The sequence below is a fragment of the Porites lutea genome, chromosome 13 (assembly GCF_958299795.1).
Source record: "Porites lutea chromosome 13, jaPorLute2.1, whole genome shotgun sequence".
In the NCBI taxonomy this organism is placed as follows: Eukaryota; Metazoa; Cnidaria; class Anthozoa; order Scleractinia; family Poritidae; genus Porites; species Porites lutea.
In genome coordinates, this window is record NC_133213.1 from 2,884,403 (window position 1) to 2,900,692 (window position 16,290).

Genomic DNA, 16,290 nt, shown 5'->3' on the forward strand with positions numbered 1-16,290 from the left:
GTAATGATCAGATAAACGCCAGTCAGTCCAAGAAAAAAAGGTGGGGGTTGGAGGAGATGGAAGCACAGTATAGAGAGGGCAGAAAGCGAATTTTTTAGGCTACAAACCTTTTCAATTTTTTCTCGATCAAAAATTCTGTAAGATGATCCATCCTTTTCCTGTCTCCGTTCGATCGTAGCCAGGGTAATGCAATAGATCTTGGATCCTCTCGATTCCATGTTGTATGCTTTACAGGAGAGCGATCGGAGGCAGGAGTCGATGCATTGGATATCCGAGAACACTTTCTCTGTAGAGATGACCTGGCCTATCAGAGTTGCGTTGAATGTGTTAGAGAGCGGTTTAGGCGGTTGGGGTGAGTCGCATAGATCCAGAGAATTTGAAGTAGGTGGAGGTGGAGTAGAACCTGTGGGGATCTGAGGACCTTTTAGGAAAAAAGAGATTAATTAACTCAATCATAAACGCAATAGGCTATTTTCGAGTTGCCCTATAAGCCACTGTTTCAAAGCTGGGCTTAATATTGCTATTGTTAATTGATATTAGTGTTATCATTACTATTGATTAATGATAAATATGAAAATGATTTTCAAAATTATTCACATGCAAATAAAACTCATTTTTACAAGAAAGGTTTGCACTTAGCAGTCGTTTTAAAAGTGAGAGTCAGTTTGGACTTCAGAAATGGCCTATTGGATAAACCAATCTGACATCAGTTTATAAATTAAGGCTCATTGATTCGTTAGCTCATCGATCAGATAAAGGACCAACCTTGAGTTTGGTATGATGATGAAGAAACTGAAAAACATTGGAGTCCAACCAAAAGCATTCTCAAAAGGCGGCATGCTAAACATAATTCCAGAACAAAATACGATGAGTGCATGACTTCCCAGGTACTCTACTCGTACATCTACACAAACAAACTTAACCACTTTATATCTGCCGATTCTTCGCGAAAATTGCTTGCAGTTCTCCCTCCCCCTCCCTATTACAATGTTGCAAACCCGGTAATATTCTGGATACAAGCAAGGAGCGTCCAACGTTGTTTGTGGGGTGAGGGAAGGGGTGGGGCATGTGTAAAGCCCCACAAACGCAAATTTGTCCCAGTTATTGTACATTTAGTTATTTATCGCTTGGCCCCGGCTCCCGAAAGGCCGATTTGCGCTAATCCGGGATTAAAATTTTGTTCCTTTTTTATATTTACCTTCCAATAGATTGCTTAGAGTCACATATTTTGTTTTGGCATTTCTGTGTCTCCGAGCAACAACAGTATTTTACAGTATTGGCACAACAGTATTTTTTAAGCTCGAGTTGCATGTTCTTAGGCAAGAAAACCTTGTTCAAAATTTGGCTTAATCCTGGTTTAAACTTAGCCATCTTTCCAGAAACCAGGCCCAGATCGATAGGGAGCTTAAGCAACTACGACGAAGACCACAACGACGACTTCAAAAAACAATAGGTTTAATGATCGAAACAACAGCTCTGCACGTGCATCACGCTTTTTAGTACATTTCTTTGACGTCCACTGAACGACTAGCTACGACATGAAACCTCTTAATTTGACGTTTTATGTAGGACACGGACATGCGACGACACGAATTTTCCTTCCTCTTTTTGAAACTGAATAAAATCCTTAAGAATTCAACCCCAGGAAAAGTCGCCTGCATTTGACATATTGAGCGGGTTCAAATAGACGCGACTAAGTGAAAGAACGCAAATTCATTTTTTTACCGACGTTGGTACTGCCGTCGTCGTCCTTAGACATATTAGGGCCATTCATACCAGGAAAAATAAGACGCGTCTTACATAAGACGCGTCTTAATATAAGACGCGAACTGTACCATTTATACGAGCATGTCTTATCTACTAAGACGCGTCTTAGCTAAGCTGCGTCTTATTTTAGACGAAATGTGCCGTTTATACGGAAAGTTCGCGTCTTATTTAAGACGCGTCTTATTTTTCCTCGTATAAATGGCCCTATTGAGCAGGTCCAAATAGACGCAATTATTAATAAGTTTCAGAGAACGCAAACTCAAATTTTTAAGCGACGTTGTCACTGCCGTCGTCGTTGCTTAAGGTCCCTTAACAGCAACTAGTAAACTAATGGTTTCATGCTGTCCTAGCGAAGTCGATGTTAGATGTACGTCCATGGATGACATGATTACTGAAATTCAACTTTATGCATTTTCAGATTGATATTTCCAGCAAACTTTTTTTAAATTAGGGGCACCCAACGTCAATTTTCGGAAAATATCTGTTCGGAAGACGATTTGAGATCTAGAATTTTCGGAACATTTGTTGTAAAATTTCTTGCTTGCCTCAGTAGGATTTTCGGACATCTAAAAAAAGGTATAATTGCCCATTTTTAACGTATTCTTACCCTAAAAAGGTCACCTAGAGTTTTCGGGAGCCTTTTTTCTGGCTGAAATTTTCGAAAAGGTAAGTTTTCATCCCTATAATTTTCGGATCAATAGACTTTCAGCTAGGAAATCGGAACAGATGAAAAATTTTTAGAGGATAAAAATATGCCTACATCTACTGTTTAAATACTAAAATAGGTTTAACAATGCTATGTTTAAGCGGTTTTGAACTATATTCTAGTTGGGTGCCCCTGTTAAATGGGAAACGGAATAAATAATGTGGAGTGTTTTAATAAATATTTGTTAAAGGTTAAAACAATCTTAGCTTCTCAGTTTCTCTATCAGAGCAGTAATGAAAGGATTTAAAATGAATGGTTTAAACTCAAATTAAATGTCACTTCTCAAATTTCTGATACTGTTTTTACATTTTTTAAAAAACTTAAATCCATACTCACGTTTTCGGAAACCCAGTGTGTGGTGATCCACTTTCATAATCAAAAGGTTATGAAAATTTTCCTCATCTAACAACTTAAAGTCGAGCACGAAATTCAGTTGGCAGGATCCTTTCAATTTGCACACTTAAAGCCTAACTCTTCACAGAGACACTTAAGAGTAGTTCTCCTCGATAAAATCGTACTTTACTATTTTCTAAGTCAACTTGACTTTAGTTAACACGGGAACAAGGAGCAATTCATTGCGATTCATTGCGTGCAAGGAAAACAAACCTGCTTAAATTAGGATGTAATATACGTTTTTGCTTCTTAGTGTAATTAATAGTCCCGGAACAAGAATAGATAATTTGAAAAGATTCATTCATAGGAAAGGTGGCAAACCACTTAACCAATATTTATGAAAACAATTACTGACGCGATCAAAGAAAATGCATTAAAAATTATTTCTTAACCACTACAAAAGAACATATCAAAATTCTCCATCAGAAAACAAGACCACAACCCTTTTTTCCTGTCGTTACGTTCGTATCCTTATACTTTGCCTAATATTCCAAAGGAATACTGTAAATTTAAATGTTTCTCCTTTTTTTAAATTTACATTCGAATAGGAAGTAGATAACACCAGTAATGAAAAATAAATAGTGCAAATGGATTGGTTTTTGTTGCATCCTGAAAACAAACACGAAAAGCTTGAATGTCCTGAAGTTTTATTTGGACAGGTTTGTAAAACCCTTAAATTGCTTCAACGATGAATTGATTCAACAGTTATTCCAAGTCTACTATTCTGTTATTAGTTGCATGTGTTGAAAATTGAAATTATTCTGTCCCATCAACCAGAAAACTGGCTTGCTTATTTCAGATAATTAAGAGTAATATGACATCCAAACGACAGCATTTACAACCTCACTCTTCTTGGTCACCTGCTATATTTCCTTTCTGAGGCCATGATTAGTATTAAGCTATAAATATATTTGCAATAGAGAGGAAACGTCCGACGTCACGTCACCATGCTAGCAACATTTCTGGATCACAACAAACCGAATTTAAAACGCCACTTAAAAAATGAATTCGCACCAATTCAAACGTCATCATCATTCATCTTATTCAAATTCATTTAATTTGTCAAATGTCGGCGAAATTACTGGGGTTGAATCCGAAAGGACCGTATCTAAGTTTAGAAACAGAAGAAGAAAACTTTTGTGTTTTCACCCACTCCATATAAAGAGGGCTCTTGAAATTTGAAGTGTCCTGCGGCAGTCGTTCAACGAAGGCTAAAAAAATGTACAAAAAAACGTGGTGCACGTGCAAAGTTATAGAGTGTTTTCACATGACGTCACGGCGGCCATATTGGTGTCTGAAAACAATGAAACGGGGGCCATGTTGGTGTCCCAAACCAATCCTCTGGGAGTTGAACACTTTTCTTATGCAAACGCTTTCTTTTGTTTCAATAAATTTGCATAGATGCTGGCCACATGAGTGAAAACACTCTATTGTTTTGCTAATGTAAACCTAATTGAATTTTTTTTGCTGTTTTCGTTGCTGTCGTCGTTGCTGAAGCTCCACATTTTTGTGAACCAAAAATTTTGCTGCCATGGTAACGAGATGTCATTCTTCTTTTTTTTTATCAACCTCATTCGCAGGCCAGTTCGCGCTACCCGAGTGAGGGGAGGAGGCTTGGAACCGAGCGCGAATTTTCATGACAAGCTAGACAGATGACTCCTTCGAAATCACTGAGAACTCCCGGGAATGAGGCTGAGAATTTTTCTATGAACCTTTCTTGTTAGAGCCTGCTAATCTGAAAATTCGAGGATCGAGAGGCGGAATATTTAATGAATTCTTTGGAGATATCTCCTTATTACTGATGCTGGATTTCAAATCGCCGAGATTAAATTTGATGTGTCACATGTCTCCAGTACTCCGGCCATTCGTCCAAAACAAAGTTTATCGCTCTATTTCAGTTCGTTCAGTTTATCAAATGTCGGCGATTTTTTTTAGGATTTTAATTCTAAAATACTTTATCCAAGTTTAGAAATTAAAAATAACGAGAAAAACGTTGTCTTCTGTTCGCCACAAATTAATTCTTCCGCCCCTTTCGAACAGTGGCTGGTAATCTAGCCTAAGTTGCACATAACGTGCTTCGTGTAACATGCAACACCTTTATCTTAGAGACCATGCGCTGATCCCGAGAGACAGTTATGGAGATCTGTATTGAAGTTTTCTTTTTGAGGTTATAAGCGAAATCCAACACACTCATCATTTTTAGCGGCACTTTCACTTGGTACAGTATTTTTACAGGATGAAAATTGACCAGCCCAGTCTTTCATGCATCCTCCTTTTTGTTTACGTCGTAAGGCTCCTTTTACAAAGTTTTTTTTAACTTCCTTCCTTGTTGAACGAACAATAAGGCAACAGATAAGCCTGCAACAAGGTTTACAATGGATTAATTAAATAGCCTGCAAGGTAGGGGTCATATTGGAGGGCTAATGATAATTTTGGCGATAACGATAACGATTATGATCACGATCACGATCACGATTACAATAATAATAATGATAACAATAACCATAACGATAACGATCATGATGACGATCACGATCACGATCGCAATTACAATAACAATAATGATAACAATAACAGTAACGGTAACGGTAACGATAACGATAACGATTATGATCACGATCACGATCACGATCACGATCACGATCACAATAATAATAATGACAAAATACCGGTAACGATAATGATAACGATAACGATAACGATAACGATCACGATCACGATTACAATAACAATAATGATAACAATAACAGTGACGGTAACGATAATGGTAACGATAACGGTAACGATAATCATGACGATCACGATCACGATCACGATTACAATAATAATAATGATAACAATAACGATGACGATTACGATCATGATGACGATAATCATAACGATAACGATAATGAGGGATAATGATAATTATAATGATGATAGCACGAAATCATCACACATAAGGAATCAAAAGGTGCTTCCACTTACCTTTTCATACGACACTCTATCAAAGATCCAGTAACTAAATCCTGGTCTGTCAACAATGTTGCTACCAAACTCCAACAGTTCACAAATTTTCTTCTCTTTCATAGTCTCCAGGTTAAAGCCGTAGCAGCCAGGCTCTCGCAAACAGTAGTCGCTGCATTGTAAAGCGGTGACGACCTTGTGACGATTAATAACTTGACTGTCTAAAGCCTTGTCGGTAATATTGTCTCGCAAGTTCCGAAAATCATTCCGAGAGCAAGATGAGGCAGTTCTTTGAAATGATATGGATTTTGGGATGGGTTGTTTCCACTTTCCATCAGCTAAACAACCAGTAAGGAAAAAAAATACATGTGGATTTCACAAGAGCTAGAGATCCACAAATCTGCATTCCTATACGAGGAAAATTGTGATTAACGTGTATGTGACAGAGGAACACGGAGGTAAAAAACCAAAACAAAGGGGACAACACTGTTCTGCCCCGCCTTTGGTAAAAACTAAACGCCGTCAAACAGTGCAGCGACAGTGTTAATGTATGGGACTCTAAGGGGTCAAATAGAGCCTTAGAACCTAAGCCCCAGAAGGGTCTTCATTTGAGAGTTCAATTTTGCCATCAGCATGTTAGCCCCTTTTATATGGGTGCCTCCCTCCCCCCCCCCCCCCCCTCCTCCCTCCCCGTATTTTGTCTGTTCCAGGCGTTAAGAGCGAGGGGTGCAGAGCAAAAAATAGAAAAGAAAAAAAAACGAAAAAAAAAAAAATAGAAAGGGAGTCAGGGAGAGCAGCGAATCTCTTTCTCTTCTTTTGTCTCCTCAATCTCCCGCTTCTTTCTCATTTCCGTTTCCGCTTATTGAGGTGCCTCCGGGCTCGCAAGTCTGGAATGCTAAGATATAATGAGGTATCAACTGAAATAATCCCAAACCAAATCTCACGTGCAAACCACTTAATGGCTCGAGAAGTGTTGATAAAGAATTGGAAGATGCTGTGCAACGCCGAAGATCGATTGATTTTTACAAAGTTTATCAAATTGTGCGTTGAAAAGGTACGAAAATCCAGTTGCTTTAAACAAATGAGGAAGAGGAAGCACCTTGATCGAAACGTCTGGACTTTCGAACCTTTCCAACGTACATTTTGATAAACTTTGTAAAACACTTAATGGCTCTCCGAATGATGTACTTACCTTTAAGTTTGGATACGTTGAAACAGCTGTAAATCATTGGAGAATATTTACAGCATTCTTTGGCGTTAGTACATGTTTGGTTGTCTCGAAATCCATTGCAGTTTAACCGATCACCATCAAAGGAGCCATCGAATCCTTCACATTCTATTGTCAAAAGATAGAACCGATCTTTTGATATAGAACTACATAAGTCGAACTACCCGCTATTCCAACTAAGTCCTATTTCCTTGTATTTCACCCCATTTTACTCGGTTAACACGAACTCGATAACTCGAATTCCCCGCTAACTCGAACAAAATGTTCTTAACCTTGATCAAAGTTTCACCGAAATTTACCTCGAATACTCGAATTCTAGCTCTTGTTACCCCACTCTGATACCATTTCATTAGCTCTTCGTGTTGTATGCTCGGTAAAAACACTAAAACTAATCCTACTTTTAACTGGTTCAACGAAAGGACACTGAAGTGCTGAAAAATAAGCAAATTGAAAATACAATTGATCCCGAGTATCGATAACTCGAGCCCCCGCTAACTCGAAATGTTTGTCTTTTCCCTTCATAGTTCGAGTTACCGGGTCGGGGTTCTAATGTAGATATAAATTAGCCTTGAAAACTACTTTAGATAATAGGCTCCTGCTTAGACTCACGACACACTTTGAGGCGAGAACACTTGGCCTCATCATAAGAACGTTTATTTAACGATGTTTTGATAGATTTAGCAAGAACGCTGCCATTGTAAGCCAAATTCGGTCTGAAATACATTGATAAAAAGTCGATTATCATTATCATTTATTACTATCGTTATTGTTATCGTCTTCACTATACTTAATATTAATAATTATTATTACTATTAGTATTGTTATTATCATTCTACTTGTTGGGTTAGTTTGTAAAGCTCGGCCCTTTCGTTATGAGACTGAGTACAAGATTGAATGCAAGCTTTGAAACCAAGTTTACTGGTTAAAAGTACTCGAACAATGACCTCGCCCTTAAAGTGCGACAACTCGAACTGGGGCACGCGAAAGAAGATTATCCAACCATAAGGTTTTTTTTTTCGCAAAAAGGACAAGTAAAATTCAAGCTTTAGCTATGCAACCGTTGAAAACTTTAAAACCATTTGAAATTACCTGACGTCTCAGGAAACAGCCCTCAAATTTACGAATGTTATTGGTTGCAAGAAAAACTTGAGAATCTGTTGTTTTCAAAAAACGTTGTGATTGGATGATCTTCTTCCAAGTGCCCCGGTTGCAATAAACCCGCCTTGATGCAGCAATACTTAATTTAAGGGCCTAGATTGGAGACATTGACATTTGCGGCGAACCTTTTGGAGGAAGGTAATCGTTACCTGGAATAACTGGATCCGCGCTCAGTCTGATTTTCTGTGGTAGTATTAGGTGTATTACAGTCAGAAAAATCCAAAACAGCATGTCTCCGTTTCCTGTTCGAGAAGAATGGTACATATGACATTTAAATGAAGAATAATTTTGTTCAAACAATTTCCTAAAAAAACGCAAATTCAAATACAGCTTGAAAATTATGATCTTCCAAATTCTAGTTTGTGATAGGTATTACATTTTCATTTTAGTTGTAAATCTGACGATAAAATCTTGTTGGCACTCATACTCAACAATTACGACTAAAACACGAAATCTGTATCTGCCGGTAAGAAGCTATGGACATGAATCTTAAGTTATAAAGGACCTCTTGCTGTAACAAGGAGTAATCAATATTCAGTGAGAAACTTTATATGAAACTTTTTCGAAGATCAATTACCTCGAAAACGATGTACTAAAACAATTCGGCTTCGCTTGAGACTGAACCACTTTAATTGCTTCGATTCGGCGTCTGAAATTCGAATGAAATACTGTACTGTCGCAATTTGTAATAATCATCGCACTTTGTAATACCTATCGCAATTTGTAATAAATCCATCGCACTTCGTAATACCTGTCGCAATTTGTAATAAAACGTGTCGCACTTTGAAATAAAAAAGCTGTCGCAATTTGTAATAACTGTCCATCGCACTTTGTAAAAAACTAAGCTGTGGCAATTTGTTATAATTCCATCGCATTTTTTAACATTTTTTGAGAGTGATTCAACTTACTCCGTCAACATTAATATAATGCAAAAATTTGAATGGTACTTCATAAACAAAGGTGATAACGTCTGCAAGCACCATGCAATCTATGGAAGATAAAGGTCCAGTATTGATTTCTTTTTCATTATTATTATTCTCAAATAATTTCACGGGCACGGCCCGACAACGGTTTCGTTCTAAATACATAGAAAACACTTTTAAGGCTATCCAGAGTACTTTTAGATCTCTAGAAAAGCATTCTAGAAAAGCATTCTTGCTAGGCGGCGCTGTAAAATTTGTATCTGTTCGGTCATCCTGGGGAACTTGAGCCTTTTTGAAATTACAAGGGCTCGAGTTTTATTTTCCCGAAAATTTTAGATGAAATTTGACGTATTACTGACGAAAGTGAGACATTTCTAATTCCTCTCTCCATCACATTTTTCAATCCAAAAATTTTAAGTTTCCTTTTTTCTACGAAAAATAGCCTATTTTTGAAACTAAAATGCGAAAATCGTGGGGAATTTACTAGATAAGCTTCGGAAATTGTACATGAAGGAAACGGCCTTATCTAGCCGTTCTCAAGAAACAGAAAATTCTAGGTAATATCTGCATCTCCGAACAGATATTGTAAAGAAAACAGTCGTTGTGTGCCCCTGAAATTTTATATCTCGAACTTCAATCTGGCAAAAACACATGCACGACCACTTACAAAGAGTATGTCGAGAAACACATACCTTATTTTTGCTTTTGTTTTTTGCTTTCCTGTATACAAGAGACTATATAGATCGTCTTATTTGACTCTGCAGTCACTCGTCGAGCTTTTGCCGATACTCCGCGGATTCTCTACAAAAGAAGGTGATATTATTCGGTACTTTAGAGTTATGAAGAGAAATTTAGAAAGAGTGATGCATGTTGAGCAAAAGTTAATTGAAATCTCATTGATTTTACATCAGGAAGTGAGAACAAGTATGACAAGTTATTCTTTATTGGTCAGTTTCTTTCAAATCTGTCCTCGATTAGGCTCAATGAACTTTCGGTGACTGGTTAGTTGTCTGTTAGACTTCAAACAGAACGGTTCTTTTTTAATTAAATCGCTATATAACTGATCGAACACTGTTGACTTTTTAATCTCATTTTAGTAGGTGCAGTATATTAAAGCCCATAACGAGAGATTGTTGCTGTGACAGTCGCTGTATTTGCTAAACAAAAATTATTATTATTAAAAATGTGACAAAAATAAGGGATGTTGAAAGAATAAATAACCCGTCGTTTAGATGAAGATAGATCGCCATAATTTATTTTCAAGTCACCAATTTAAAAAGTATCATTCCAAAGAGTAAGGTCGCCTGGTGCCGTTACTGCATACTTAAATGTAAAAAAAAAACAAAAAACTTTGATCTATATGCCACGTAACGCAGGGATGTAAGGAAAGTGTTGCCGCTCTTTTGAAAGTTTATTGTCGATTATTACTAAAGCATGACAGTTTATTGTTTTACCAAGAACGAACGGGCTATCTGATTACAAAGTGTGACAGCTATACTTAATTCACAAAATTCGAAAGTCTCTCGAGTGGCTGACAGGCATTACAAAGGGCAGCAATTATTATGAAGTGCAAGAGAACCGAATGCGCTAATGTTTCAAATAAAATTTACAGACAGAAATCGCACCTGTTGTCTCTTTCTTTTTTTTGTATTTGACTGCAGTTGAGCAAGGAGCATTTTCTAACGGAAAAGCCTTGGGGACGAGATAGAGTTGAGAAGTGTAACGTCACGTTACCATGGTAGCCAAATTTCTGGATCTCAACAATTCTTCTTGACAGAGACAGCCATTTGCATTACCGAACGATGGAAGATCATGCAATAATGCACAGGAAAGTTGTACATTTCATACCATACATGCATGTTCGTTTTTTCCTGTCAAATTTGCAGGACCGGGCTTTGTTGAGATCCAAAAGTTTTATTTCCATGGCAACGACGTGTCCTCTCTATCGTGCAAGGAGCTGTATCACGTTCATCTTGCGAGCTGACTTCGACGCGACCGTGCGTCTAAGAGAGGTAATCGCCTTGGCGAGTCAAGAAAACAAAAAACAAAACAAAACAAAACAAGCTAAACTGCTTCAGTGAACAACTCTTTGGCGTTTTAGACTGCAGGTGTTTAGCCTGTGTACAGACGTCCCCTCCTTCCTCAGGAAAAAATCGTCCTCTCCCGATTTTTTCCCGAGGGAGGAGGGGACGTCTGTACACAGGCTAACAGGTGTTCGTCTTGACAGCGAGGAATGATAGGCACAACTCAGGCAAGTGGGGCTGATAGCACTTCAGCTGGTGCCTGTTGACACAACTTTTACAAGCAACATAGTGCCACGTGATAAGGCAGTCCAATTGGCTTCTTTATACTACTACATGAGAAATTTCTGCAATTTGATTGGCTTAGAGCAGTGGTATTTCAGCTTAATTTGAAATACCTACATGTGAAAATTACAAACCGTTTGTGGGTAGTAGTATAAACAAATAATAGCATGATTTTTAGTGATTTTTGGTATAAATACCACAAGTGATATTTCAGAATTGTTAAACATAATTTCACGAGCCGTTAATTTTGTGAACTTTAACAATTCCGGTTTCCAATCGTTAGCAGGATTCGGAATCCCTTGAGCTGTATTCCGGATTCCAAAGCCCAGGATTCTCCCATTCCAAAAGAAAAAATTTCCAGGATTGTGGAGATTCCCTGGATTCCGGAACCCGCATTGTCTTACATGATGGGGCGAATCAGTCACTGTGATGTTTTGTTTTTCAATTAATTTTCAATTAATTTTCAATTTTTGACGCCTTTCCGTTGTTTCAGACCCAGTTTCATTTGTTGCGTTTTGGCAGGAGCCGATTACTTATCAGCTCCTGGTTTTGGTTATTTCTGATATGCTTGCTGTTTGGTTAGAAAGACGTCATAAGCCTTTTCTGAAAGCAGGCATGGATGCGGACGTTTCACATTTTTTGCTGGAAAGACAAGCAATAAAAACAAACAAACAAACAAATGGTAGTTCTGGGTAGTTCTACCTTACGGTGCTTGGGTTAGCGGTATTGTATTTTTTTGTTTAGTATTCTTGAATGCCATGTTTATTTTGCTTTTATATTGATACAAAGATTAATTTGTTTAAAGAACATTCCGCTGTCACTAACAATCACAATAGAAGGATGCATTTACATGATAGTTTAAAGGCCTGAGACGCCGGCTTCTAAAGGCCAGTTAGAATGAAAAACAGTACATGTATGTTATGTATGAAGTAAAAGGTGTCTATTCGTGCAAAGTTACATTGCAGTATAGCCAATAATACGACGTTATTCCAGGTCTTTTTGTCTTAACGATGAGGCCACTGTAAGTTTTGATTATCAGGGAAGCAACTTGAATTAAACTTTCAAATGGTGGTACTCAAGGTTTGAATATTGAAAAACGAGTTTCAGTGTAAAGTTAAGATATTATAAATGAAAAAGAGATGTAATGTTTAGGAGCAAAGGCGGCACAGTTAGTTAGTGCGCGACCTTCGATAAAGCTTCGGAAGGGTTCTCTCTTCGTAGCTGTGTGCGCTTGATACCTTACCAGCTTTTACCTTACATTCCCACATTCCTTCGAGTTGATCACGATTCAGTAAAGAAAACTAAAGAATCCGCGATGCTCATTTCTTTGGTATAATAAAACAGGCATGCTGATAGTCCAGGGACAGCCTACACCAAGAGAAATCGTCTTCTTGAGGGTTGATTATCAAGAAACAAAATGTTTGATACAAATAGTGATTACAAAATCCTTAATCTCTACGCGAGACAAAATGGCATCATAAAGGCCGTCCGCCAAATGGGTTTTTCAAACGAAGCCGTTCTTATGCAACGTTCCAATCAAAAATGTTAATCAACGCGTTCTATAAAATCAACAGATATGGCTAGGAGAGAGTCTCTGGAAATCAAACTTTTCAAGTTACGCCACCCGCCACACAAAGCGATGATAAAAGCCATTGATGTACGTAAACTGTACTGCAAGGCAACCCATCCTACAAGCTTGATTCCAGTGACTTGAAATCAATGATTCGGTGATGTTGTTGAGTCTCTCTGGGTCGAGCCCAGGAGTCAAAAGCTTCTTAGACCATGCGTTTACCAGATCAAAAGCTTCTTGCTCACTTAAAGAAGTGGAAATTTCAACCAGTCGGTCTGGGCCAGGGATGTTGTCATACCAACGCGATAGCATCCACTCGCCGTAATGCTTTTCCACTGTAAATCGAGACATGTTTAACACCAAAAAATCTCGGCGGATAACTTAACACTGCGCGATTACGTATTCCTCGCGCGTTATGTTCCCGGGAATTTGAATGTTTTTATTTTTAAATGTTTGCCATTTTCCGAATTTCTGTTCGTGAAACCACTCATCAATCGGCCGAATATATATCGATTAGTTCACCGCTACAACTTAAAATATGCTATATGGTGTGTTTAATCATCAAAATGATCGATTTGTTTTCGTACTTGTTTTCTTAATAGCAAGTATGCTGTCTTGCATAAAATTATTATGTATAAGCGTCATGCTTATAAGGTAACGTTTTGACTACTAAAAAATTTGCTTCACAGAATTTTACTAAAATAAAATGTTTTTCTTCGTTTAAAGCGCACTACTCAAATCCGCGGTTGGATATCGTAGTTTGGAAAAGTTATAAGCGTGGCAAAAAGCGCGATATCTCTCGTGCACCGTGAATCTCCTCTCGATCTCTCTTATGTCTTACCGTGTAGCATGAAAATTTTGCGGGTTCTAATTTTTGCAAATTTTGCGGATTGACCTCGATCCTCAAAATTACTTCCCGCAGAAAAAAAAACCGCAAAATAAAACGCCGCAAAAATTAACTGCCTTCAGTATTAACGAAAGAGTGTTTTGTTGTGTATGGTAGGGATAGGCTTTTGTTTTGTTTTGCTGTTGTTCAGTCCCTTTGTGCAGTAAGATATTACAGTGATTCACCCGCCGTATTATTCTCCATTAAATATGTAATTAGAGTGAACTTTGACTCAACATACCGTAAAATAAAAGTTGAAAATACCATATTAAGGTTTCTTCCACTTAAATATTCTGCTACTTGAACAGAGAATCGCAAGAATTAGTTCCCACCAGAAATTTCAGTCATCTCTAACCGCAAAAATTTGTTACCGCAAACCACAAAAAATCGCCAATCCGAAAAATAAAACTCCCGCAAAATTTTCGTGCAACACGGTAGTTTCCCCTCCGAAGACGCCTTTTTTGAGTCAGTTGTAGGCTACGAGAGGTTAACCGGGGAAAAGACAAACTAAAGCGCGCGGAGCGCGGAAAACGATATGGAGTGAAATGGAAAAAGAGCTTGTGAGCAGGCAGTTATGTCATCTACCAGTTTTTCGTCTGGGAAGTGCCTCGTCAAATTGATTCAGTCAAATCACTTATATTTCAAAAATCTCAAACGTCTTCCCTATCAGAATTTAATACATGCGTAGTAGGGATAAATAGAGACTAGAGGTATATTTAATTTTAGGCAAATCAGATTCGGGAACTACTCGAAAGGGAGGAGAGTTATTAAAGACTGGGATCTAAAATATGCGGTACTTTAAGTACTAAGGGACTCTAACTTACGCAGTTTTTCTGAAGAATGCAGGGTTCTTTGGCTTTTGGGCTGGAGGGAGTGGTTAAGGACAAAAAAAAAAACAAACAAACAAAAACAGACAACAATAGCAACAACCACAATACTGTCATCATGTTTATTCTCACCTTCAAACTGCGAACTTCGTGGAAATAATTTATATGTACAGATAAAAAGTAAGACATCCCTCGAGAAGGAATAATTTCCTTCTGAGTTCCTACCCGACATAAAAGTGAGAAAATACGAAAAACATACAAATAAAAACGAATCAGCAAATAATATGTACTACCATTCTTACGGGGAAAGTGGTAAAACAAACAATATGTCTACCTCAGTCGATTACTTTGGGTCTATTGACCCGTTGTCTCTAAATTATAATCTTAATTCTCCCTACAATATTAATGAATTACACCACAGGCAAGTAAGGAGAAAATCAATACAGAATATTGGGATGTAGTTGATTAATAACTTAACAGCCCTTAAGTCGTGTGCATAATATAATCGAATTTATCAAAATCTTAAATGTTAAGAGAATTTCTATTTCTGTTGGATAGACTTTCGCCATCCCTAACCCCCCACATATCAAGACTTGTTAACTTTATCACCAAACATCGTTTGTGAAAAAGGCCATTTCAAATTCATACTTAATCACATCAGTCCTCTCTTTTCACCTTTACAGCATGAAAGTGTATTTGTCAACAAAGTGGCCCGATGTTAACATGGGAAAAAGTCTATTTGTAGAGGGTCGTGGTAGTAGATATTTGAAAACGTCCATAATCTTCCAATAAGGCTATGATGAAACATGCTCCATATAGCCTATTTCCAATCCAGTAAGGGGCTCTATCTTTGAATCATCTCTTTGATCAATTGAGGCCTTGGGATAGATATTTTGTCCAGCTTTTTAGTACATCCCACAGCGGCCCGAGACTGATGATACGTCACTCCACGCGATTTCAGCGATCACATGGAAAACAGCACTTGGAAAAAAAAGTACAGACATTTACAGTGTTCAGAACAAGTACCAACTCACTGCTGTACGCCAAAGTATGGGTTAACAAACGAAAATCCTTTGAATTGTCCCTGATCCATAGACTGAAGCAAATCTTTGTCGGTTGGCGTAAACTGCGGCACGTCCATGGTAAAGTCAGGATCAAAGTTCTTGGTGTCGTGATCCGACGCCTAAGAAAGGAGGAAAAGAAAACACTTCGCTCAAAAGAGGTGTCAATCTTCTCCGAAGCCAGTTCTAGGGGTTTAGATAACGTATTTCAATGTTGTCTGTTGTTAAGAGTTGTTGCGCAAAGTTCGAAACCGGTCAAACTTTTAGCCACGTGCAAAGGGACGCAACAACTCCCAACATTGTTTTGCACGTAGCTCTAGGAAACTCGGACATGGCTTATTGATTCAAACGCTGATCTTCTCAATTTGTTTTGAAGGGTTTAGGTTCAGTACTTAAAGAGATAGACATTTGAACTGTGCTTAGTGTAGAAATTCACTTACCACTGACGGTTTAAATGGAGGGTCTATTTTCCTCTGTTCTAGCTTTGTCCAGTTGATACGCTCGAAAAACTTGTGGTTG

The 16,290-nt window shown here is 37.9% G+C and overlaps 1 protein-coding gene across 1 annotated transcript in view; it reads right to left on the reverse strand.

Annotated features, from left to right (window-relative positions):
* Positions 1 to 14,818: 14,818 nt before the first annotated feature.
* Positions 14,819 to 16,290, reverse strand: part of LOC140922602 (protein kinase C delta type-like) — a 13,672-nt gene continuing 12,200 nt past the window's right edge. Inside the window, exons 15-16 of the mRNA XM_073372584.1 lie at positions 16,212 to 16,290; positions 14,819 to 15,893 (exon numbers count right to left, since the gene is read on the reverse strand). The exon at positions 16,212 to 16,290 is cut by the window's right edge and continues 62 nt beyond it. Coding sequence (XP_073228685.1) covers positions 15,741 to 15,893; positions 16,212 to 16,290 — 232 coding nt within the window. The 3' untranslated portion in view covers positions 14,819 to 15,740. The remainder of the gene's footprint in view (positions 15,894 to 16,211) is intronic.